Consider the following 27,178-nt stretch of genomic DNA (forward strand, 5'->3'; position numbering starts at 1 on the left):
CTTTAAATAAATTCAAATGCGTATAAAACATTCATGCAATGATACTGTATGAATAACTGAACCTTTTATTCATTTTATTAGATTTTGTGGTGAGATTTGACTCAGACGTGATGTTGACAGCATGGTTAAAAGATGCAGACGTTTGGTCAAATCAACATATATTTTTATGTTACTTTAACTTAAAAAATGAAGTTAAACAATTTCAACTTGTTTTATAAGTTATGTCAACTTATCACATGTCAAAACTTAAAATAGTATCTTGAATTGTCTTACGCCTAGTTAATTAAACCATGAATACCACAAAATAACGAGGATAAAAAATGACATGCCAAAAACTATGCTTACTGCAAAAAACATGGATCATTTTCGTAAAGGTAATAATTCAATTCAATTCTAGTTTATTTCTGTTCATTTTCCAACGCAGCTGTACAGTAATACATTTGAAAACAAATCGTAAAAAACATAAGAAAAAAGAAATAGATGAAGATTACATATATATGTTATTGCAAATTAATAATTATAATAAAATGTACATTAGCGATATTACTTGTAAACAATTATTGTTAGTGTAACTGAAGTCTGATTTTTTTTAAATAAGTTTATAATCTTATAATTATATACGTCAGCAGTTCAATGCGCAGTACTGCGTGTGCTCAACTCGTCGCGTGCTCGCGCCGCGCGTGCACATGAGTTGAAAAGTTGTCCGCGTGCGGCTACGGAGCGCGAGACACGAAACGGAGCCGCTCGGTGAGGGACAGAGCTGAAACCGCTGGAGAAACATGGATGACCTGGGTGAGTATCAACTCCTCGAGCGATTTACACGCGACATTAACGACAGCGTGAGTTTATGTCGCCGCGAGAGCGAGAAATGTGTGAAGTCGAAGCGGATGAAGCGCGCGGGGCTTCTGCCAACGTCAGCGCGCGCCGATGCTCGTGTTGATACTGCAGCAACATATGATCAGACCTCTGTACAGATCCTAAAGCGTTTATAACACAAGATCAGACCTCTGCACGGCTATTAAAGCGTTTCAAACATAAGATCAGACATCTGCATGGCTCTCAAACAGTTTAAAACGCGAGATCAGACCTCTGTACAGATTGTTAAGCATTTAAAACATAAGATCAGACCCATTAAAGCCATGGCCAGACTTCTGCACGTTTAAAACATAAGATCAGACATATGTATGACTCAAACTGTTTTAAACGTGATATCAGACATCTGTACAGATCTTAAAGCGTTTAAAACATAAGATCAGACATCTGCATGGCTCTTAATCAGTTTAAGACACGATCAGACTTCTGTACAGATCTTAAAGGGGCAGTTTCCTGAACTGGGGTTTAAATTAAGACAGAACTAGGCCTTAGCTTAGATATATTTAGGACATTGAGTTGTTTTTGCTAACATACCTTACAAAAATCAGCACTGGTGGTGTTCATCTTGAGACAAAACAATGGCACTGACTCAAACAAGCATTTTAGTCTTGGACTAGACTTAAGCCCAAGGAAACCGACCCAAAGCGTTTCTAAGATTTAATCAGTTTGGTGCTGTTCGTGTTTTCAGATTATATATCTAACTTCTGTTCTGTTTGTGTGTTTGATTGATATCAGACTTCTCTATCTGTATTATAATTATGGTTTCATGTGGAAGTATGGGTTTATGTTTTAGTTCAGCTTCTTTAGTATTAAAGTGAATGTATTGTAGTAGTGATGATGATGATGATGATGATGATGATGATGATGTTGGTCTGTTGACTCTCTCTAATGGTCTGTATTGATCGCATTGACTTTAATGGAGGAATTAACAAACATAAGTGCTGATGCTAAGGCAAGATGCTCCTGTTTTTATGGTAACAATAAAACACAACCAGTTAACTGTGTTAACCGTGAGATATATTTAGTGTTATGGTAGTTTATCTGCTAATCTGCACTTGATGATGTCTGTCTGTCTCCAGGCAATGTCATAATCTATTCTCTGTAATAGGTTTCCAAGTGTAGCAACTAAGTTTAGGACAATACAGTGAATAATCCATGACAAACAGACTGGTAGTTATGGTCTAGACTGGAGAAATCTTTACTCAGTCACAGCATTAGACAGTGTTGGACTTGTATAGAGTCTTGATCAAAGTTGGACACTTAACTGAAGTGTATCAGATAAAAGATTACTGTCTATTGGTTGTCTCTATGCCATGTCACTGCTCATTTGCATAAAGTCAAACTTTGTGTAGTCACATTTTAAACTTTCATTTTTGGTTTTCAAAATTCACAAACTAAGAAAAACAAACGACTGTGAATTAGGTGCATTTCCAATAAGTTGAATAACGCTGGTATTTGTAACCTAATAACCAACGGAAGTAGGACTGCACTTACAGCAGTAAAATTTACTAGCAGTGTAATTGTCAAACTGAATGCTGTGCACAGAAGTAGGAATGCAAAGTTTTTGATGCAGACACTAACAGCAAGGGCATTACCATAGATATATACACGAGATGTCGCCTTGGGGTTCTAAGCATGCGTCAAAACCGCCACCATCTTAGAACAGGGGTCTTGTCATTGGAAGTTGCTAGGTAACGCTGCTATCCCCACCTGTACTTCAAATTTATGGACAATGTCAGACTTTTGTGCTGCTTATTGATGTTAGGCCTATTAGCACTATGCATTATAGTTAGAAAAAGTAGATTTTCAAAATTTTTAAACTTATTTTTTTTCTGGACTCAATGCTAAATACATGTCTAACTGTTGAAACGAACCAAAAAAACCCCCAAGAAAATCACATTCATGAAGATTTATGGTGTTTTTATTTCCGTTACACCATTGCCTACAATGACGCTGATGCTGGGTTCTCCTGTTTCAAGATGGCGGCTCTGTTTGACGCATTCAGGTCCAATGAACTGCCGTAGCCAAGGCTACATCTAGTGTACATATCTATGGGGCATTACGAAGACATCGAGCTCCATATATGATAAAGAAAACATCAGCTGATACAGCTAGACCATCAGTCACGTGGGTTTAATGTTTACCATGTCAGAATTTATTCAGCAAAAATCGTTTCCATCTCTTATTATTCACATTTACTCTTTAACGCAAGTTAAAACCACCTCAAGCGAGTGTAAACACTTTTTGCAAATTATGGAATTTTTATTTAAAATTTGATGTTTCCATCACTTGTTTCTTATGCAATACTTAAAATCAGTGTGATGGAAACATGGCTAAGTAATAATTTCTTATGATTTCTTCTTACAATGTTAATTGTACTTTTAAAAATTGTGTACATTTGTGAATTGTGACATTTAAGGGTCACTGCTAGCATTTTAGCGAGACTCTGAGTCCTGTTAAAGACTTAACATCACAGTGTGAAATATTTCTCTTTCTGACTTGAGTAAACTTACTGTCCTCATACCCAGCAGTAACTCAAAGTCACCTGTAGATGAGTAAATATGGTTGTGAGATTCACTGTTATTCTTATTTCTGGAATATTGTAGTGTTGTTGGGTTTTTTTGTAATGGAATTTTTGCCACAGGGATGAAAGATTTTGGAAACCAACCCAGAAGTTAGCTGGACACTGGTTACCTCAACATTCAATGACACTTAAAGTTTCGTCCAACAAGATAATCTTTACAGATGAACACAATATATATGAATTTTAAAGTTTAAATGCATTAAATAGAAATTAAAAGCTAACCTTAGGCTACATGTAAACTACACCTTAGTCTCTCCACATCAATCACCACGTTAACATTCACCCTCAGAATGCGATTATTATGGGATTTTGGCAATATTGGGATTATACTTTGCCTCATGTAAACACAATGCTTTGATAAAAATAATGTGATTAAACTCATAATCTCAGCAAATATAGTCGTATTAAAACAGGTGGCGTACACCATTTTTAATCGCAGTATGCAGCCATGTAAACATTTTAATTGCATCTATACCATACTTACTGAAGTGCACGTGTGTTTTAGTCACGCACTTTAAGCAGGAATTTTATTTTTAACTTGAACTCTGTCAACATGACTCGCTGTCAGCAGTTTCTGTCGCCATCACAGCAAAGAAAAACAAAATTCATCCATAAGAACGTGTTTGTCATTTAACGTAAGTCAATTAAAACAGTGGACAGTACATGTAAGTTTATCATTGTCTTATGTGTGAATATTAAACACAGTCATTAGATATTAATCAGAAAATAAAAACAGAAGTGAAGAGGTTATAGCTCCAGTCATCTGAATGCCATTAACTCTTTACTCTGATTATTGAAAATAATGGCATTATTTGTGTGCATGTAAACACAGTCAATGTCATCACCACCACCAAGCTTCTGACAGCTCTTTCAAACTTGTGCCCGTGTTGTGTTGTTTTTGAGATCTTTATATGTGAAGACATTTAAATGGGGATTCACCGGTTGACTGGCCAGAGATCGGAACCGGCCGGTTTTTGTATTTTTCGGCCGATTTTTCCGGAAGTGCACCCGCGTGCAAAGACTACATTTTTATAATTCGCAAACAAGATTGCAAGCTGCAATGTCTGTAAAGAACAAGTTAATCGCGGAGAAACAACAGTACATTCGCAGGGCTCTCAAGTCTCACGCATTCACTGTGAGATACACGCGTTTCAGTCAGTTTACACACTCACACCTTGTATTTCTAAGAGACTGATAAATGCGGTAAATAACGCAGGTTTCTTGAATATAGCCAAATACGTGTTAAATTATGCTTGATTTATTAAAAAAACTCTCCAACTGCTTTGCAATCAGAAGCTTTATCTTACCTGAAACTAACGTAAAGGCTTCCTGAAATGAATGAAAGGACCAGAGATGTATTTCATTATTATTGCCATGTAGTACTGAACATGTAACCTTATCTCTCTCTTAAACACAGCTTAAAATACACGCTGATGGTAAGTGCTGCAATCCTACTGTGTATAATACAGATTTCAGTTTAATTTAGGTACATTTGTATTTTTTAATATGTAGAGCAATTTGTTTAATTTGGATACATTTGTCTGTCTTTTATCAGACTTACCAATTGTTATAATTTATATTTGTGCTGGTCAGTTATGAATAATAGGTAACATTGAACTGCTAGCAAAAAATTGAGAATTTGGTGTGGCAGAGGGGCTCCTCCCCTAACAGATGTTATCTCACTCCAAACTTTTATAAAAGAGCCCTGCATTCACCACAACAAACTTGGTCAGACATTTAAGTTCATCACCTGATAGAACACAATGAGTATGAAAAGTCTGTTGATAATGCATAACAGGCAAGACCATCAACCCCTCACTAAACCATCCATGTCATGGTCTCATTTAACCACTTATGTTTGTATTGAACGTAGCCTACTGCACAGTTACTGCTGTTCATTTTAGATGGTTACAGTTATTGTTTTCAATAGCCAAACCAAGTTTAGCATGTTAAATACCAAATAAACACATTGTTTATGTATACTTTCATTCTTTTTTTGTTTGTTGCTTGATAAGAAAAAAAATCGGGAATTGGAATCAGCCAATTTGCTTGTTAAGAAAATCGGTATAAAAACCGTCCATGAAAAATCAAGATCGTGCATCCCTACATTTAAAGTCCCCGACAAAGTCAGAAGTCCCTTGTATCAACTTGTTAGCAGGCATTCTTTAAAGACACATTAAAACTTTGTGAATAAAACGTGAAGAAATATTGGGTTCGAGCTAACCCAAGATCTTATTTAAGGAGTTTAACCAAAGGCCCATTCAAAGAACCAGAAGTGATAAAATGCTAACTCGCTTTCAAACTTTGCATACAAACACTGTTAACCTTCATGTACTGTGACTTGATGGGGATTAAGATGTGAAGCTTTTTGTCTTTTTGATCACCAGGCAACAAAAACAACATCACAAATGGACAGATTAGATGTAGACACACAGTGTGAGCTCATGAGCTGTTGGTGTTTATCAGGTTTTTGTAGTTTAGATGATAATAGTTTTTGGCTTGACACATTATCATGTGTGCAGATAAAGCTAAATGTTGTGATGTTGTTGTTTTAGTTTGTTGAAACTGTAAAAGTTTCGTACAAGTGTGAAGTTCTCATGGTTTTGGGTCTGATGTGTGAAACTGTGGTTATGTCTTAAGAAAATGAGTTGCAACAACATTTACACCACTGGATTGTGGGTTCACCCACCGAACCCTTTAGTTTTGTGTTGTTTACATGTTGTTATTATTATTAACTGATAGCAATATCTAAGAGTGTTAATTAGTAGTTTGTAAACGTTGATTATAGTTTGTTCTTATGCGATGTGGATCAGTTAGCAGATGTGTATGAGTTACACACGGCCTGTGTGGTGTTGTGTTAGTCTTAGTCACAGTGAAGATGACACAACTTCTTCCCTTTTTATGTGTGTTTGATGAACGAGATGGCAAAAAGCTTTTTTGTGAAATAAAATCTTGCACTCACATTAGTTAAACAATTTTTGTGTGTTAGATCCTAACTGATAATGTTTCTCACATCTTGCAAAATACAAATCTCCATCTCTAGAAATCCAGTGTTATTCTTCATCACCTTTAATCAAACAAGCCAAAGAAAGGAAACTGCATTATTTTATGATTTTTGACAGACGTGCATTAAACATCTCTTACTGTTAGGATCAGGACCAAAGCATCAGATTCACAGTAAATGATTTTTCCAGTTTATCTGAACTGTATCTATGCTCAGAAATGTCTTTGAGCAGATCTCCACGAGTCCAAACAGGCAGAAGTATTCCAGGAATTCCCAGAACACCTATCTGCCCATCAGATAATAAAACTGAGGAATGGGACCTCATGGGAATGAGACTTGCTTGTGGGATTAGAGTTTGTATTCAGTCATATATCATAACTAAGACTGAATGAGTTATAAGCACTTTAAACGCCATTGAGTTTGATGTCTTGTATATTCGGTGATGTCTGTAGGTCACAGGTGAACCTGTACTCTCTCAGATGGACGTTTGAGTATGCATACTTCATGTGCTGCTTGACACGCACTACAGTATACCAGAGGCATAGGATTCCTGCAGCGCGAAGTTGCGAGTTGAACAAATTTAAACTATGATGGAAAACCAATCAGGTGTTAACCAATCAGGAGCTTGCTCTTGTAGTGACATGATTACAGGAAGCCAGCGGAGTTGCAGAAGCCCCTCTCTTGACGCGAATTTCTGCGTGAATGTCTCGAATGACTAGAATTTTACACGTGAATGAAGTGAGTAAACTTAAATGTTCAAGCGTCCAACTACTTGCGAAAAGTGAGTTTTTGCCACCTCCGCCGCGTCTGGTGTGAATGCACATTTACTAGAGGTGTGACGAGAGATCTCGCGAGATTAAATGTGTCTCGTGAGATTTCTTGTGGAAGTGAAATGCTGGCGTTTCTCACATAAAAGACTGCATCCTTCAGAGGTTGCATTTTTAAAATGCATTTACTTCATACTGTCTTATTAGAGACTATTAACAATTATAAAGTTTACTAATTATTTAGTTAATTGCAAATAGTTGTAGCTAATATGCTCATGACTTGCGAATGTAATGACTGACATAAACCTTGATGACGTATGCAGCCTGCATATGCGACCTCCGGAGGATGCAGCTTTCTGTTTGAACCTTTTACAGTGCATGCATTATATTCTGTCTTTTACTGCGTATTTCTAGTGTAAAGAAATGAACATATATTAAATATTAAAATGGATTTAAACATTGTTTGGCTAAAAATAAGCGTTTCTCTCCGTCGAAAGTGAAAGTGAAGATGGCGTCCGCGAGACGAGTCCACTGTCACCCCCTGCAGGCATTTATTATAATACATACATAATGATTTTTATTTATAGGCCACAAATGTAATGTGTTTGTTAATGTAATGTTGTTTAATGTAACTTGGTTTTAATACTTTATTTGAACCAATTATTATTGCATCTTTGTTATTATGTAATTTTAAATGCTACTGCTCACTTGGGTCTATTTTTATTACCCCAAAATAACAAATTATTTCATTACCGGTTAGCAAAATAATTGTTAGGGCCAGTCCTTGATTAGTTAAAAACTTTAAAAAATAATGTGATTTCAGTTTCTTATTCATTTATTTGATCATTGGTGATTTCTTAAAAAGTGTAAAAATATTGTCTCGTTCTCGTGAACCCAATCTCGTGTCTCGTCACGTCTCGTGGATTAAGTGTCTCGTCACACCCCTAACATTTACAGTTAGCCAGTCAAAGCAGCAATTTTTCTCTTCGTGTTTTCTAATCAATTTAACTTTAATGACAGAGACCTCATCAGCTAGGCCTATAAGAAAGAATGCAATAAAATGTTTACATACAGTTAAGAAAATCAATTGTTTACAACTATGATACTCACTAAGACAGCTATTTTGAGACATGTTTGTGCATTTAGCTCTGTGCATGTGCGCTATTGTTGGGCATTAAGTGCCGTGCCGTGCACACAATATGTGTTATGTTTTCAAGTTCAGTCGATCACAGTTAATCTCGTCATCATGCAGTAAAAATATCAATTTAAGAATAAAAACATGGCGTTGAGTTCTGTTGTAAAACAGAGAAAAAGAAAGCTCAATCTATAAGCATAGACTTTATATAGTCCACAGAAAGACAAATGCATCCTCTTCCAGCCTTCGATGACATCCAATGCATGCTAATATTTTTTGATATTTATTTTTAACAATGTGTTGCACTGCTGCGTGTAGAAATAAACACGTCGATTAACAGGAAATGATTTATTGGAGGGTGTGAACGTAGCGCATTAAATTTGGACCCCCGGACACCCCTTAGCTCCGCCACCCTAATGGAGTATTGCATAGATGGGCTGAACGTGCTGAAAGACTAAAGAGGGGGGAGTCGGCCATGCTGTCGTTTTCATATGAAATTTAAAGAGGACTGAAGTGATCACGAATTTGTGTTCAGTTTATGCACATTATTTTAGGGGGGCTGAGAAGAAAAAGCCCATGCAGTATACTACAACTTTAGTTAGCGAGCAGCCTAATTCTGTCACACATTAGCATGCTGTACTTCCTCTTTACTGTTTTATCATCTTAAAATAGAGGATGGGAAATGTTTGTAATAAACCCTTCTGTCTCTATAGAATAGATGATAACTGTGTGATTCTGTCAGATTGTTTCAGTAAATTCATCTGGTGAAAAACTGACATATAAACTTTATACTGCGCTTCAGATGTTTTGTTGAAGGGAAATTTCTTTTGAAGAGATGACAGATCTGATTATAGATGCTTCAGGATTTACAACAAAGTCTAAAAACAGAGTAAGTTATAATTAAACTGAGATGATTAGTGAGCTGATGTAGATGTTTGGATGATGATGCTGGCCTCTCTCTCTCTCTCTCTCTCTCTCTCTCTCTCGCTCTCTCGCTCTCTCTCTCTCTCTCTGTGTACTGTATGTCTCTCACTCAGAGCTGTAATTGGTCTCACGTGGCGTCTCTGTGACAGAATCCTTATTTAAAACTTGCTGTCTTAAATATAGAGGCAGAGGAATCTTTCAGGATCATCAGTATCCAATATCCTTTAAATCTTTCTTAAACAGAAATATCAGTCAGAGATTAAAAATGTTTTCTCATATAGCATATAACTGTTTAAACGCAGACGGTTACATTCAGGTGTGTTTTAAGTTTATTGATGGTAAAATCAGATCATGTTATTATTTCCCTAATGCAGATTAATGGTACACGAACACGGCAGGTACAGAACATTCAAGAATTCATGGTTATTAATGTTTTATCGGAACGGTCAGGTTTTACAGCTGGGATGTATTTCATCGTCTCTGTATGGCAGGTTTAGGGTTGGGGACGTCTTATTTTAGCGCCTGGTCTTGGGTCTCCCCTCTTGGCTCACCATCTCGGTGGTCTTAAATCTCTGAAGGTCACGTCTTGAGAACTCTATATTTCCAAAGACAGCTCATAAATGACTTTTCTCGTGACCAAGTGGCCAACGCGTTTGATCTCATTTATCTGTGATATAATCTGTCAAGTTTCTTGCTTAGATGAAGTAGTCTGAGTATTTTAAAGACCTGTTGCTTAAGTGATGATTATGATTGTGCTTCAGTCAATGACCAGAAGGTGGCGTATGCGTGTGCATCTGGCAGTGGTTATGAATAATGAAATATTGCGTAAATATTGAGCCTTTGGGGCAAAGACTTTCCATCAGATAGCAGGTCTCATCTCCACACACCTGTTTTTCTTGCTTTGTTTTTTCCTGTTAGATAAACTCATGAGATATATGAAGTATTTTACTAACCCACGGCAGGGGAAATTGTGTGTTATGAAATAATCACTGTTGTGGCAATTGTTTTTCTTATGGAACAGTGGCACACCAATGAATGCATGTAAATAATCTTAATAAAGAAGTACAGATCTGATCCTTGCATCTGAGGTTATCCTACAGTAATGTGTACTCAATAATATACAAGCTTACCCTTATATGTTTTTTGTGGTACAATTTAATTAAATTCTATTTTATTTATATAGCACTTTTCACAATTGTTTAATTTTTCCAAAGCAGCTTTACATTAAATAAAAACAAAAGAAAACAGAAAAATCATTACAGTGGCTAAAATTAATCTGTACTAGTGAGCGGAGTAATAATGTAACATACATGTAATGTGTGTGTGTATATATGTAACGTGTATAAGATGTATATAAAAGTAATAGTGTGTGTATACTATTGTCAAAACCATACGGCCAAAAAATAATTTTCAAATATAATTTTACGAATATATGAAAAATGGCCAAAAATGTATGTGCTGAAATATATTTTCATATGTTTACAAAAATATATTTGAAAATATATCTTTTAAAATAAATATTTTAAATCATTTATATTCACATCGCATTGGAACAAAAACTTATTTTTAATATATTTTCAACTGCAAAATATACTTATAATTTCATATTTTATACATTTTATAAAAATCTTTGTAGGGTTGTAACATTAGAAATGTATTAGTTAAAAATATGTGCATTTTTAAATGTATGTAAATATATGCAGATTTAAAATAAATATGTTTTCAAATTCCAAAATATATTTAATTAAGCTTTACTTTTTACAAAATGTATTTAGCATATATTTTTGGCCAAAGAAATTATTATTTTTGGCTTGTGGGTAGCATGGTTTCACTACTGGTTTTTTGGTTTTAACCATGGTTAATATTCGTAAGGGTAATTCTCTTTTTGAAAATTGAATGCTTCAGAAACTATAACTAGTCATAATTCTAGTGTGGATTATTTCCATTAAATCTGAGCGGTAGCCTGCTAGTTGTCGTCTCCGTTTAAAATGAAATCCTGTGCCGTAATTCTGAATCTTTTTGCATCTCTTGCTTGTAGAATTAAACATGACTTCCTTCTTAGATAATGTCTGGCCGCTACATTTTTGTAGACCCTTAAACTTTGTCATATATGGATTTGCATAGTCTTTAGTCTTGTTTCCCGTTTGTAAATGCTTTCCCTTGGGAATAAGTGTTATCGGGCTCTCTGCTGGCTGTATACACGAGCGAGCGCTGTGGAATGTTTTCAGTGTTCCGGAATGGGAACGACCCTTCCTTTCTAAAGGAGTCCAGACTTCCTCGGATTCTCTGCTTCATCTTTCGTGTGCGGTTCTGTTTTGTTCCCTAATGGACGGAGAAACAGCTCGAGACGTTGAGGAGTTTGAGAAGGTTTTGCAGGAGTTGAAGATGAAGGATTTTTCATCAGGAGCAGAATCGGACCAGGCGTCGGTGCCTGATGTGAGTTTGATATCAGTTTCTCCGATGGCGTCGTCGGGTTCGATGGCATATGCAGAATTGCCAAAGACAGATGCTGTAAAAGACATGAAGGATATGTCCACTATAGGTCCAGAAGTTAATTCATCTATAGACATGGCGAAGTCCTCGTCTGTCCCAAAATCAGCTTCAATGGAGACATCAGAGATAAATCCGGCCCTGGTATCAGATGAAGCACAGATAACATCAGGTTCTGTCATTCAGTCGACCAACCCGTCAGATTCTGATGGGATTTATTTGATTCCAGACTCAGATTGGATACCAGAGAGAGGTAACATTCAGTTCTCAGCATCTGGTTAGTTTATTCTCATGCTTTCTCAAAAGTCTTCCTGATAGCACACAAACGTGACCAAGATGGTTTTTGGATATTTGCTCATATATGCTGAAACTCTTGAGATGTTAGAAGGACGTTCAGATGTTATCATGATGTCATGAGCATCAGAAATGATGCTTGTGTGCTCACATCACATTTCAAATGAGGATGCTTAACTTGACCGTGATGGGTGTGATTGTGAAACAACTAGAAGAACAGAAATGGTCAAGAGAGAAGGGTGAGAAAATGGGTTAATGTTTAACTTTTCCACTCCCTCATCGGTCTGAGCGCTGAACAAACAGATGAAATACGGCAGCAGCTTCAGGTTCTCTCTTCTTCTACTCTTCCTCTTTTTTTTATAAAAACTGTAGTTTATTTGTGTTTGATGGATATCTTGATCTAAACCAGGTTAACTGAATTGAAAGGCTGTTGGGTTAATCTTTGTTTCTTGAGCAGATGGTTGATCAGTTTCAGACCCACAGTGTTTTTAGGATCTGGTTATGTCTAAGTTAAAGTTAGCAGCACCTGCCCCCCCCCAGACGTTTATGATGGAGTATCGTATGTTCCTGTCTCTCTCTCTCTCTCTCTCTCTGTCTCTCTCTCTCTCTCTTTCTCTCTCTCTCTCTCTCTTTCATTCTGTTTATTCACTTGTAGCTCCTCCTCAGTAAGATAAAGTTTGAAGGTTAAGTCAGAAATCGTCTCAGGGCGTAACTCTGTGTGTGTCTCTCTGTAAGTAAGGAGTCTGTTTTAGTTTAATCTTTGTGGTTTGTGTCTTTCATGTTTGGTGGTGGTTATGGATTGGTTGATATTGTGTAATGATGTTTTATACAGTGTGTGTGTGTGTTTGTAGACTAAAGAAATATCTGTGATTGTGTTAAATTGATATTCAATGAAATGTTACGAGCATATGAATGTTCAATCTGGCTAACATGGGTCGTTTATCATACTATCTACACCGGCTGTGAGGGACTGACACGTTTCAACTCGTCCAACTTAAAGACTTTCTGTTATTGACATTGTACTGTTACTTAAGGAAATGTGTTTGTAACTTTGTATCTTTATGAGGATGTTTTATAACTTGTGTTGATTTTATATTGTCATGAACTCGGTCTGCATGCTGTATAGTTGTGTATTTTGTCGTCTTTTCTTCCCGTGTTAATGTTTACCTGCAGACTGTGATGTTTCATAGCAGTCTGTAAATGTGAACGAATCACCCGCCACACCCTGTACAGATAAAACCTGCAGTGATTTCACCATCATGTGATTCATGATTATACCACTGATCTAAGATCAGGTCCTGCTGATGTGTGTTTGAACAGACTTGAAGAAATGACGACAGAATTATTGAGAAATGAGCAGACGTGAAACTGATGAGCACAAATGTTATACTATATGTACATGCAGAATCAGCTAAAGATGAAACATCAAAATGACTAGTCTTGTGTGCAATGATTGTTTTGATGATATTTCTGAACGTTGGCCACTAAGTAACCTCACTAAACCACCCAAACCCACAACTGTTGGATTGAAGGTTTACAGTCTCTTCTGTTAGGTTTACATTGATCAGACGTGATGTCGTTTTGTAGTTCAGTTGTGTTGTGCTAGCTGAGGCTTGAATGCATCACACACATCACTTTAAAGCATCTGCCAAATGTCAATCAATTTTTCTGTTTATAATTATTTTCTCGGTTGATTTTTTTTTAGACGCTCTTTTGGCTGATCTGGAGTCCACGACTTCCCACATTTCAAAACAAGCTGTGTTTCTCCCAGATGAGACGCCATATTCCTTCCCTATAAAAAGTGACTCTTATCAGGAAGTCTCCTCCCCGCCTTCGGTGACATCACATCCTGCAGAAATACTGAATGGAACCGAATCAAAGCATCCATCAAACCAGGTGAAGTGCAGACTTACAAACCCTGTCGATTATTAATCCATTCCTGGAGGGTTTTTTCCTCATATGAGCCGTGTTAGTTAATCTTTAACTTTTTTGGGTGAATGCCGAATGTCAGCCTGTTTACTGTTTTTGCTCGAGCAAAACCTTTAATCTTAAGTTGATCCAGAGACATCGTAACTTTCTAGATGATCGGTCCGGGTTGAAAACCTTTGCATTATAAAAAATATAAAGCAGATCTGCATACAGTTATGCATAACTTCAGTGTATTCATATTTTGCCGTTCTTCCTTTTTTAAGTCTTTGAGCTCAGTTCAGAAAAGCCCGAGTCCTCGCACGTCACAGTCAGAAGAGGAACACGTCTACAGTTTTCCTAACAAGCAGAAGAGCATTGATTCACCAGCATCAGTTATGAGCTCATCGCTGGGCAGTAATCTGTCTGAACTGGACCGTCTCTTATTGGAGCTCAATGCCGTTCAACACAGCACTCCTTCATTCCCTACTGAAGGTGAGAAAACACAAAAACCATAGACTTTCATTCATCAATAAAGACTCTTATGTGCAGACTAATTAGCAATTTTTAATGTTGATATTATTACTTTAAATACTGTTTCAGGGTTGTTAGGAAATAAAAAGAAATTTGCCAGTAAGATAATCCCATACAATTTTATTAAGGACCTTAGACATAAACTATTATAGTTTGTCTCGGCCCATAGACAAAACTTTAGCACTCAGAACACTTCATCCACCGCATAACAACATGCTGGAATCAAATCACTTCATTGTCACAAGAGCCACTTACAATAACAGACATCGACTGTATAGCAACATCTTGGGAACACCCAGCACCTGTATGAAATTACTATAATAATTCATTATTCATACTTAATAAATTGTGCATAATAAGACCAGAAGCATAAGGGTTGGGGTACATTTTGCTTTTGTTGTGTCTTTAAAGTCCCCCTGCGCTGGTGTGAGAGTAGAGGCGGAGACTAATTTGCATATTCATAAATCTGTATACTAAATGAGGCAAGGGTGTAGACTTATATTCAAGCTGTTTTAAAGCACAAATAAACGTTTACATATGCTATTATGATGCTCAAAGATGAGTTTTAGGTGATTAAAAGAATCAACTACAGGGGGACTTTAAGTTTGGTATGACGCTGTGTTTTATGCCATTTATTAAAAGTTATGAAACTTATGATCAGATCTTATTTTCACTACAGATATTGTGTGTATATTTTGTCTATAAATGTTGTTTACTCTCTTTCTGAAGAGGTGCAGCCACCCAAACCAGCTCTCAACACTCAACGCTTGGCTACAGAAAATGGACTCTCATCTGTCATGAAAGCTCCTCCTCCCAAAGTAGAGAAACCTAAACGCCAGGCAGCCGGTCGGGGTGTAGAAGATGTCCGACCCAATGTTGATAGTCTGTTAAATGAGCTGACGAGCTCTGTATCCGTCTCTGTGTACGTTTTCACACAAGTAAAGACGCTGCATGTGTGCTCATTTCTTAAGACTGATTTTAATCTGTGTGATGGGTGTTTATAGACCTCCTCCATCAGTGCCTGTGATTCCTGAGATGAGAGAAATACATGAGGAGACACCGGCAGCCCAGCAGCAGGCCCGAATCTCAGCGTCCTCGGCTACACGAGAACTGGATGAACTCATGGCATCGCTGTCTGACTTTAAAGTTCAGAGTAATGTAAGTCTAAGTCAAAGAAAGAGCTGTATTTATTTCTTGTGCTGTTTTGAGGAAACGCAAGAATTCATGAAATGATCACTAGGACTTTCAAAAAACTGATGAATCGTGAATATCACATGCTTGTTTATCAATTTTATTGCCAAAATAACCAGTCAAATAGAAAGTAAACATCAAATTGGGTAAATGAATTAACTATGACTATATAATTTGTTATTTTTATGCATTAACTAGAGCAGCCATAGTGCACACAATCCAACACGGGTATGTTGGTGATGTTTTTCAAAGCATTTGATGTTACCTTTGTCATCCTGTAAACGTTAGCAGCTTTAGTGGCCTAAAACAATACAATATGAGTTTAAATAGAAGAAAAAAAATCGTCACCCCTGATTGTTTTAGTATTGTCAGTAAATTAGACTGGGGAAACTGGTAAATTTCTACAGAAATGTCTACAGATCATCTTAACTTTATCAGGTGGCACTTTGAAAGCGGTTATAGTGTTCTTGTATAGACGACAGACTGCTTCACATATGTTTATCTTTTGTAAATGATCTTCACTGTTTTTGGCATGAGTTGCATTAACAGAGTATGTGAGTATTAATCAGGGCCTTTTAAATATAAGAAGTTTTATTTGCTTGAACAATCTTAAGGATTCCGTTATCAAGGTCCTGTTTTCATATCTTCCTTGAAAGTGAAGCACACTGCGTCCAGAAAAGACTGTATCTGAAATACTGTGGCTAGTGTGATGTTATATCTGAAGATGTATTCTGAATTTCTGTTGATCAAATTGTTTTAGTATAGTTTAGTAAACTAACATCAGATGAAAGATCAGAAAGGATACTTAACGTTTGTGTGTTCACTTTTGTGTTGAACCCATGACCTCGGTCTTGACAGTGAGATGATCTCCTGGTTAAGCTACAGGAGATTTGGCATTGCACGTATCAGGTCTCCTTCCCTACAGCTCTTTCTGTTTTTCAAAGTTTCTGTCTCTCCTACTTTCCCTCCCTTTTCTTTTTGTTTGTTGTCTTATCCTGCCATTGGATGTCTAGTCTGACACTGTGCGCCCAGTAAAGGATGATTCACTTTCTGTGAAAGAGTCAGATCTTACCAAAGTAGTGATGACTGAGAATCTCCAAGTCTGTTCCTCCCCTAACCAAGAAGCAGAAGTATCTGACCGCATTGTTCCTCCCGAGGCCTCCTGTGAACCTCCCCTTACCTGTTCATCACTTTTACTGGAACTGCACATTGTTGAGGAAACAACAAATTCAGGACCAGCTTCCAGTAGAACTGTGCTCAACACATCCTCCAAAACATCTCAGTCCTCCAACTCGACACTCAAAACAGATTTGGACAAAACGCAAAGCACAAAGACTGCAACCTCTGAGCCTCTTAAAATGCCTTGTTTTATGCAAGAACCATCTGTACAAAGCCTACCAGTGTCAAGTTTGAACAAGACCTCAAGCCCTGTATCAGTGTTAAAAAACAATCCAACTGTAGTTGCAAAGGAATCCACACCTGTTACGGTTCCAAGAATTTCTAGCTCAGTACCCGTAGCCAAAAGCCCAAGCCCACCGGAGGTTACTACGAGCTTAAATCAAATTGCAGAAGTGAAAAGTCCTGAAACAATTGTTGAAACCTTTAGCCCAGTTGTAGTAAGAAAGAGCGCAAGCCCCATTACCGATCCAAAGAGTAGCAGTAATATTACAGCATCAAAAAGCCCAATCACTGAAGACGCTGCCAAGAGCCCAATTCCTGATCCAGGGATTACTATGAAGAATCCTGTGCCAACTTTCACTACACTGCCCGCTCCTCCAGTTTCAACCCTAACATTAACCCCAAAGCCTTCCAGAAAGAAACTTGATAACTCTGAATCAGGCATACTGGGGATTGACCCCACTTGCCCCAAGCCTCTACTTGACGGAGATCTGGACGAGCCAGTGGTGTCCAGTTTTTCCCAACAAGAGTCAGTCAAACAAACGCCTTTGACTGTGATTGAGGAAACTCCTGCCTTATCTGACAGTGAGAAGCAGAGGTTGATTGTTGAAGATCTGGGTGAACTGACACTAGAGGATGAACATGAAGGTACAGTTTATCCTACCACAGACTCCAGTTGGTTGAATGACAGATTGCTCCTTGAGGCATCAGATGTTTCACTGGACCTTCCACTTCTCCAGCCATCAGCAGTTGAAAGGCTGTCTGCTTCTGGACAAGTATGACTTGCACCAACTAAATCAGACTGTCTCCAATTTGCACTCCTAAATTTAGTGAGCATGAGAGTGGTAAGCATGCAGGATGCTGTATGGCTGTTTATACTTTCTGAAATATATGAGCCTGATGCTTGGGCCAAGAGGGTCTGTTGATACTTAATCTGAACCTTTCCATCTCACTCCCCCATTAGTAAGTTAAATATGCTTCAGATAAACCTGATACATGTCATTCATAAAATGTATTATTGGCTTTTCGTTTCATTGAGGTTGCGACTACTGTCGTAATGCATTGTTTGGGGTTACATCTTGATTTTGGGAAAGTATGTGGAGTGATGTTTCTTTTGTGTGGTGCATGAAATGAGGGTACGAGTCTAAGGAAGATGATGTTATAAAGCGTGCTATGACGTGCTTTTCACTGAGCTGTATGCAGCTGAACACTTAACAAGGCTGGGCTTGCCCTGTGTTTTTACACTTCTGCAATGGACTTTGAGTTCCAGTTGAAGTCTGCATTCCATCTTTCTTTGAAAGCATCAATAATGATCAGACTGTTAATTAGTTAGTTGGTAAAGTGGGTCCTTGCATGAGGCAGATTTTAGCCGTTGCAAAATGTGTGAACTTGAAGAATGTACAAAGGTCAAATGAGTTGGATTTCTCTTTAGCATGTTAGCATAGTCATACCAGCTCTTGCATAGTTTGATGCTGTTTGTTAAAGCTTCCTGATGTTTCTACTTTGATGTCTGAAGCAGTAAATTGATGGAATTTGTGATCGTTGTCCTAACCTGCCTGCTGCTTTTATGGAATGGACTTCTTGAAGAGCATTGCATGATATAAATATCATCAAGAGGTTTCTCCATTAACGCCCCCTTTCCGCAGCTTAAATCGGTAATCAGACGCACAAAGGAAACGTCCAATGTCCACCCGATGTTTCGAGATGGCCAAATCCGCAAAAAAATGGGCCCACTCATTCTTAACAAAACAAACTCTCAGGATCGACTCATTGAAGAGCTGCAAGGGAAACTGGGAATCGCTCGCACCGAGCGGCCTCAAAAAAAGCCTGATCATTGGCTTACAGAAGGGGTCATCATCTGTTCAAACCCACAGCGTCTAAGAGAGGAGGGTTGTGTATCACCGACCGTGGATAAGGTAGCGTTGTTTCAAGTCAATGTAGTGTCGGTAAAACTAACAAAACTCAACTCTAGCAGTTCTTATGTATGATGATGATGATGATAGATTACTTAAGGTTTAACCAGTAGAAATCACTTTTAAATGATCTTTTATGCCTACGTAGCTTAGCTTCATATTTGCTTCTCTCATGTTTGTACTTCCTCTTATGTGTTTCTTTGCTCGTCAGATCATTATTCCTCCTGACTCACCAAGTCCTCTAAAAAAAGTCTTAACCCATCCAGTCACAAACAAGCTAGCACCTCTACCCCCACCACCTCCACCCCCTAAAAATCCTTTTCAGTATTCTTCATCACCCTCAGTTCCACCTCCACCTAAAGTCCACACCAGTCCTCCACCTAAAGTCCACACCAGTCCTCCACCTAAAGTCCACACCAGTCCTCCACCTAAAGTCCACACCAGTCCTCCTCCTCTGCCCCCTCCACCCAAACCTGTGACGCCACCTCCTCCTCCGAAGGTGTTAGCATCTGTGGCCTGCCAAACGGAATATGAGCCTCGTTTTCCACCGGTACAAGCATGAACTCGCTCTGGATTTCCTTTCGCATCTTCCGGTTTACAGCATGTGGCTTATAGAGCGTACGCTGCTGCGCTCGTGTCCTTAAAACAGGGCACACGCTAGGAATGTTTCAGCATTCATGCAATAGTTTTCTGGTGCAGACATGCCTAATGAAACATGTCTGTCCTTCAGTATTTATTTAAAGGGATAGTATACCCAAAAGTGAAGATCCTGTCATCGTTTACTCACCTAAACCTAAAGTTTCTTTATCGAATTGAAAACAGAAGATATTTTGATAAATGATGATAAGCACACAGTTGATGTTACCCATTCACTTCCATAGTATTTGTTTTTCCTACTATAGAACTCAATGTGTACCATCAACTCTTACAAGATTAAAACAACATGAGGATGAGTAAATGATGACAGGATAACTGTCCCTTTAACGCTTGTCTTTGCTTGATAGTGAGGAACAATCTGAATTTAAAGAACAAAAAAGTGATTTAAATGTATTACATTTTTTGTTTCTACTGTTCTCTGATTGTGACATCTTCAGTGTTAGTCGGTCTCTTGCTGTAGTTGTGTGTGGTTGTTGGCTGGAGTAGAGTAAGATTTAAAGTTGAGCAGACTCTAGAGGAGCAGCATGTTTATGTGTGAAAGCATGTTGGTTATTTTTGCTCTTTAAATAACACTACTGACTCACGGTGCTCTGATTTAGAGATGAGAGATGGGGTTACACCGCACTTTTTGACTCATAACCCTGTTTGGTCTGATATCTAACCATGTTTTGAACACCTGTTGTATTTCGGGAAGATTATGCAGTGGTGACTGTTGAAGGAGTCTGATCTCATGGTGAAAGCTTTGGGATGGGTTTTCTTAGATTACTAAAACAGACGTGAGATTTCTACAGCTTTTCTATATATGTCAAATTAATTGAAATGTAAAATTGCTCATCATTAAATTGATGTAAGTGTGTAATGCACAGTAAAATATCCAGACAAATGTGACATCCCATACGGCAAAATAATATAATTCCAAATATATCATCATTTTTTGGCAATTTTTTGTATATTTTGAAAAACAGTTAAAAAATTCATTGCTATGTCTTGATGTTATATTACGTATTGTGATTAAAAGACACACGCAAGTATGAATCTAGCGTCCTCCTCCATTCTTTCTGACAACAAGGCACCTGAACACAGTAACGCTGGTAATTGCAACTTCAGAAATGGTCATTTTCAAATTTCCAATAATCTCAACCACAATAACAATTTCCATTACAAACACTACTAGTTAAAGCAACACTATGTAGTTTTTTGACCTTTAAATAATGTCTCTAAAATTATTTCAGTGATAGAACAACTTTTAACTGGACAAATTGTACTGTTGCTGCAACCTGAGCAGCCTCCTAGCTGCTACAAGCACACTCTGAAAGTGTCGTTGAAGGGTAGAGCACACAGCCCCACCCCTCCCCCTACCTGCAGAAGAGTGTCTGATACCAGCTAATGCCCACATGAACAGATAAATAACTATAGCCTCTTTCACACAGTAATTCTGGTAAATTACCATGAATTTACCAGAAAAAATTTACCAGTAAATACAAAAATGTGCTGTTCACACACGCAGTGACATTCCGTCTTTTTACCAGTAAGACATCATTCACACATCAGTATCAAAATACCGGTAAACTCGTTGAGAAAGCGGAAGTACCTGTGGCGCGCGGCAAGCTCAGTGTTGTATTGGTAAACAATCCACGTCGTTCATATACACGGTCCGTATTTTGTTGTTTTCACGTTTGTGGTAAACTCTGACAGTCGCGAAGTTGCTCATGACCAAACAACATTGCATTGCATGAGGCGACGTCAAACCGAAAATGTTGGTGAAAATGGTGAAGAAATGTGGACGTAAACTTCAGATGTGCTCGACTTTCAAGCAGCGTGTGTGTGGAAACGTCCGTAAAACAGTGCGGGGGTACAAGCGTCACCTGTATTAGAACATTATGATTGGCCCGAAGGTGTCAGCCGCGGTCTGACGTCGTCCGTTCTAAATGCCGGTAATCCTATATTTTTCGTTCATACATAGCGCTTACCGGTAAATTACTGGTAATCTTACAATCTGTCTTATTGGGAAACCTTGTAAATTGGGAGCACTGATTTACCGGAAAGGTTTTGTTCACACATGATCTGTTAACTGCAATTTACCAGTAAAGACTGTATGTGTGAAAGGCACTTATGTCAGGTTTGTCCGTTTGTATTTACACTGTTTACCGTGTTATTTACTGTGGTGTAGTGACTGTAGATCTGAGCTGAATGTAGTCACTTTAAAATCTGCTTTTGCACCCTTGAGCTCAACCAGAAAATGAATTCTGTTATTATTCATATATCATGTCGATCAATGCATGTGTGAACATCAATGAATCTTTTCATGACATGAGATAATAGCATACAGTGAAGAGGTTTAAAATGATGTTTGTGTATTTGTTTGTTTGTTCATGCAGATAATGGCTCAGGGAAAGAGTTCTCCCAGTAATGTTCAGAAACAGGGTAATAAGTTGGACAACATGTTGGGCAGTCTGCAGTCCGATCTTAACAGACTGGGAGTTCAAACTGTGGCCAAAGGAGTTTGTGGAGCTTGTAAGAAGCCCATCGCTGGACAGGTAAGAGTCCATATAATCATCCTGATCCATTTATGAAAACTCATCCAGATGCTGTTGTTTGTCAGCTCTTAGTAATCTTAGGATCTTTGTGTTATCTTTGACTCAATCAGGTGGTGACAGCGATGGGTCGGACGTGGCATCCAGAACATTTCGTGTGTACTCACTGTCAAGAAGAAATCGGTTCCAGAAACTTCTTTGAGCGAGACGGAGAGCCGTACTGCGAGAAAGATTATCACAGTCTCTTCTCTCCACGCTGTCACTACTGCAACGGACCCATTCTGGATGTGAGTTTTAGGCTGCATTTACATTGCATCTCAATTCAGATTTTTTCCTCATGACACAGATATGGGATTTGACCCACGGATGTATAAGCAAGAGAAGGCGAATAGATTTTAACCTCTCGACGCGCACTAGCTCGGGTGTGGGATGACGTCAATTTTTTTTTAACGCTGCTAACAATATCTATATAGCCTACTGTCTACAGACATTAATAATATTAACATTACTATACATTGTTTAAAAGGTCTAAGTGTTTAGCATCAGTGTATGGTCTCTGTTTTGAGATGCTCTAGCATCATAAATATAGTATTCTGTTACAGAAGTCCAGATGACAACATGCAAAATATAAACGGGACTTCTTACCTTTGTGTTGATATAATGAGTGCGAATCGAATCCAGTCTGTGTCAGATGTGTGAATAAGTCTTTAGAACTGTCTTATAGAATACATCCAATGACCATTTTTGTCCACAAATGCGTATAATCCATGAAATATAGATATATTGTCCATTGTTTACATCAGATTTTGCATGTACGTCTTGTACTAGAATATAATATACAATCTGAGGATTATGTACGTCGTAACATTGTATATGAGATTACACTCGCGTTCAAACTTGGTTTTAAAAAGTAGGCGGGAGTATAATACATAATATATAAATATCGCTGTCGAATATTGTGACGTCATCTGGCTCGCTTGTTCCTCCAATGACTTCATGGAAAATATTGATAGACGGAACATGTAGCCAATTAGATAACGAATCCAACGATCTTTGTGTGACGTTTTATTTTTTGGTGTGGAAACTGCATTTTATACGCTTATATAAGGATAAACAATAATAAGAACAAATGTGTATGCATGTAAACAAAAGACTTTTATTTTGGAGCTGACTGGCACTTAGTAAAGGCACTTACAAAAACCCTTGCAAGTACCTCATTTTTGGGCCTATTGACTTCAAACTTCTTTAGACTTGTGGCTTTGGCATCATTGCATTTCTAGGTTTCACACACATATTTATCATAAAGATTTTTAGTATTAAAACAGATGTTATGCAAAATAAATGTATTACAATGTACTTCAGTCTCTCTAACTTTTTATTTTTTTGGAAAATGAAGCTCAAAGTGTCTTCTTTCTAATGATAACATTTATGCTTATACTCTAAATGGTTTAATAAAACAACCCTTTTAGTGAAAGTAGCTCTTTTCATGGTTTGGGCCAGAGTGGGGGTGCTTTTCAAGAGGTTTTTAATATTCTCCGATCGGTTTCAGGTCTCATTCATACGTGGAATGAATCGGAGAAATGCATTTACTTCCGCAATGAATGCCGACAGATTGGATATTCCCATGTCAAGACGTGTCGTGCGTCATGACATCAACGCCACCACCCGCAATCACATGACTCTTCTGGAGAATGACAGCTCCACTTAGTGGAGTAATGTTGAAGTTTTATGTCTTATTACAGAAATAAAGCTCTGTAATCTTGTGTAACCATTTTGTCTGTGCCCAGTGTTGGGGGTAACGTGCATTACGTAATAATATTACTTTTCTGAAGTAACTAGTAAAGTAACGTATCATTTAATTTAAATGTACACATTTGAGTTACTTTTTCAAAAAAGTAATGTAAGTTACTTTTTTAGTTTAATTATTCGATGAAAAATTATATACTGAATTAAATTAAACATAGTCACATTATGCACTCTATATGTGTACACTCCTGTGTGGGAACTGAGATATGGCAGGCAAGAGGTGGATATTTTTGTGATGAAATATGTAATTTCTGAACGCAATTAGTTACTTTCTTTGGGAGTAACTTAATATTGTAATGCATTACTTTTAAAAGTGACTTTCCCCAACACTGTGTCTGTGTCTGTTGCATATCGCAACATTTTACCCCCCCCCAAGATGTTTATTATGCTTTACATTTTTGCTTTAATGATGTTACTTACTATAGCTCATCTCACTTTACATCTCACTTTACATTACTTGTAAACATAAACAGTCCTTCACACTTAAGATCTTATTAGGAAAGTGTTTGTCTGTGCCATTGGTGAGCCCTCCACTTGCAAATATTATAGAAATGAATTTAGATTTATTTATTATAGTAAACCGTTATCCTCTTAATAAAAAAATTGTCTGCACTTTTACCCTCATTGAATGATGTGAAATTTAATGTCAATGAATTTGGTTTGAGTGTTTTTTTTTTCTGTATGTTTGCAGAAAGTGGTGACCGCATTAGACAAGACTTGGCACCCGGAGCATTTCTTTTGTGCCCAGTGCGGCTCATTCTTTGGCCCTGATGGTAAGAGACTTCCTCTTTTCTTCTCTTTTACAAAGGTTTGATATCTCGCTCTTTCATTCTCTCTCTCTCTCTCTGATGTTTCCTGTAGGTTTCCATGAAAAGGAGGGCAAGGCGTACTGCAGGAAAGACTATTTTGACATGTTTGCCCCCAAATGTGGCGGTTGTGCTCGAGCCATCCTGGAGAATTACATCTCTGCTCTCAGTTCTCTCTGGCACCCCGAGTGTTTTGTGTGCAGGGTCAGTATGTAAATATATATATATATATATTCAAGTTTTAAACCAAAATGGATCACTTGAACACAGTGGTTTAATTCATTGTCTTTTCTCTGTTTGTAGGAGTGTTTCACTCCGTTTGTGAACGGCAGTTTTTTCGACCACGAGGGTCAGCCGTACTGCGAGGCGCATTACCACGAGAGACGCGGTTCACTGTGCTCCGGCTGTCAGAAGCCCATAACCGGCCGCTGTATCACAGCCATGGGCAAGAAGTTTCACCCTGAGCATTTTGTCTGCGCCTTTTGCCTTAAACAGCTGAACAAAGGCACTTTCAAAGAGCAGAACGACAAACCGTACTGCCAGAGCTGTTACGTCAAACTCTTCAGCTAGACTCAGTGCAGCTGTAAGACCGTATTGAGCCATGCGTTTGCCAATGAGAACCAATCAAAGGTCCTTAATTTTTCACAGTGCCCTCCAGTGGGCGTAGTGTGTATTTACACCAGCGTGTTCCTGTGCCAAGCTGCAAAGCACTCTGAGTCTTCAGGGAGGCCATTCAAGTTTTTAAACATCTTTTTTTAATGCTTCCTTCTCTGGATTCAGGTGTTAGCAAAGAATAGATTTAGCCTTCGGGTTGCGTGGAGAGATATTTTAGATAAAATCCACTGCATCGGACAAATCAACAAGTTCTATTTTTGTATTTATTACACGTGCTGAGCTTATCTTGAACATACATGCACACACAAACATCTATTTGCACATTTCAGGAGATCATTTCTTCTCCCATCTCTTTCTTGCTGCTGTTTTTAGATATAAAGATGCACTTGGCTCTTTCGTTTGCTTTTCTCCTTCATCTGCCTGTCAGGTTTTCTTAAAGGTGCAATAACTGCTGGTGTCATCAAAATTTCAAAATCATATTCTGTATATTTTTCTAATTTTGCTACTCAGAGTTTGGTCAGCCTTGGTTTTATTGTGCATGTCATTTAATACAGATCTCCATTTATTTTCTCTTCAGTTGTTTCTATTTTTGTATTTTATGGGTGATTTTTCTATTTTTCTGATTGGCTGGAGTGGTTTGATCTCTTTAACTGTGGAGTCTTCTCACTTCTACTGTTTTAAGTACATTTATATTTTATTTTCATTAAAAACTTCATGTTTAAAGACACCAATGGGCGTGTGTTTTTGACTATGTACTGGTTTACAATGTGCCTGTTTTTTCACTGGGCATGTTTTATGATAAACATGCGAGTTTTGGCTTCTTTAAGTCTCATCTCATTTGAAATGAGTTTTTAATAATTTTATGATATTATATTTCTTTATCTTTATTTGATTTTCTGCTTTATGCGAGTCAATGTATTGAAGTCTTAAGAATTATAACTGATGGCAAAAACTCCACTGAAAAAGATTATGACTTTTATTTTTCCTTTTATAGTAATTTAAGGATTGTCTTTTTCAGGGTGATGATTTATTCATAATAAACTGATGACATGCACATTGTATTTACATCATGGGGTCTAAATGTACTGTGTAAAGCTTTAAATAAAATCCAGAATCTGAATGAAAGATTTGTGGATCATTTATTTGTTTTACACTTCTAACAGTTCAGAGATTGACACACATCTGTCTTCGCATTAATGTTTTTACAGATACACTAAAATAATCTAAAGGAAATGCTGTGATGTGGTAATAAAAGTGATGTTTTACATTTATTAAGGACTAAGGTCCGTGCTTTCAAATATAAAGCAAACTTTAGTAAGAACATTTAATGTGCAAACTGACACTAAAGCAACAATTTGTAATCAAATATAAAGCCTCTCATTTATTTATTCATAAGTGTTTGCTTACACCTGCGATCTTGATTAGTTCACTTTATGGGTCATTCTACGAAAATGTCAATTTTTTTGCCTTTACAGAAATATTACACTTGAAAAACACTATACTTAGGCTTACAATTTTTTATATTTTAAAATGAAATAATATGTTATCTGAACAAGTTCAGCTTCTTGAGCCATCAATATAGCAATATTAGATTTTTATTCATTAATTAGAATTCCAAGCACCACAGAAGTGCTCGTCCCCACAGCCATGTACAGAAGGGAAAATGCTTTACTTTGAGATCAAAAAGTGTTTTCTTCCATTTAAAATACAATCATGTGTCCATAACTATCAAATATATTATGTAAATT

General features: G+C 37.5%; 1 protein-coding gene across 4 annotated transcripts; it reads left to right on the forward strand.

Moving 5' to 3' along the window:
- The first annotated feature begins 642 nt into the window (after positions 1–642).
- Positions 643–26,555, forward strand: pxna (paxillin a). Of its 4 annotated transcripts, none has more exons than XM_055198084.2 (13): positions 643–792; positions 13,777–13,967; positions 14,264–14,471; positions 15,240–15,432; positions 15,515–15,668; positions 16,715–17,875; positions 18,746–19,015; positions 19,224–19,562; positions 22,048–22,206; positions 22,317–22,490; positions 24,701–24,782; positions 24,871–25,019; positions 25,119–26,555. In XM_055198084.2, exons 1-13 carry the CDS (start codon positions 780–782, stop codon positions 25,383–25,385), a joined length of 3,360 nt encoding a protein of 1,119 aa, XP_055054059.2. In that variant the 5' UTR covers positions 643–779; the 3' UTR covers positions 25,386–26,555. The 4 variants fall into 4 exon arrangements, with proteins under 4 accessions (XP_055054059.2, XP_055054058.2, XP_073717085.1 ...); XM_055198083.2 differs by lacking the exon at positions 643–792 and adding an exon at positions 11,521–12,030; XM_055198085.2 differs by lacking the exon at positions 643–792 and adding an exon at positions 12,657–12,801.
- The last annotated feature ends 623 nt before the right edge of the window (positions 26,556–27,178 follow it).

The sequence above is a fragment of the Misgurnus anguillicaudatus genome, chromosome 22, assembly GCF_027580225.2.
Source record: "Misgurnus anguillicaudatus chromosome 22, ASM2758022v2, whole genome shotgun sequence".
Classification (NCBI taxonomy): domain Eukaryota; kingdom Metazoa; phylum Chordata; class Actinopteri; order Cypriniformes; family Cobitidae; genus Misgurnus; species Misgurnus anguillicaudatus.

Coding starts and splice junctions, on each gene's coding strand:
- pxna (XM_055198083.2), top strand. CDS start 11,613: ATGGACGGAGAAACAGCTCGAGACGTTGAGGAGTTTGAGAAGGTTTTG. Junction 13,968..14,263: donor CAAAGCATCCATCAAACCAG/GTGAAGTGCAGA, acceptor TCCTTTTTTAAG/TCTTTGAGCTCAGTTCAGAA. Junction 19,563..22,047: donor ATGAGCCTCGTTTTCCACCG/GTACAAGCATGA, acceptor TTGTTCATGCAG/ATAATGGCTCAGGGAAAGAG.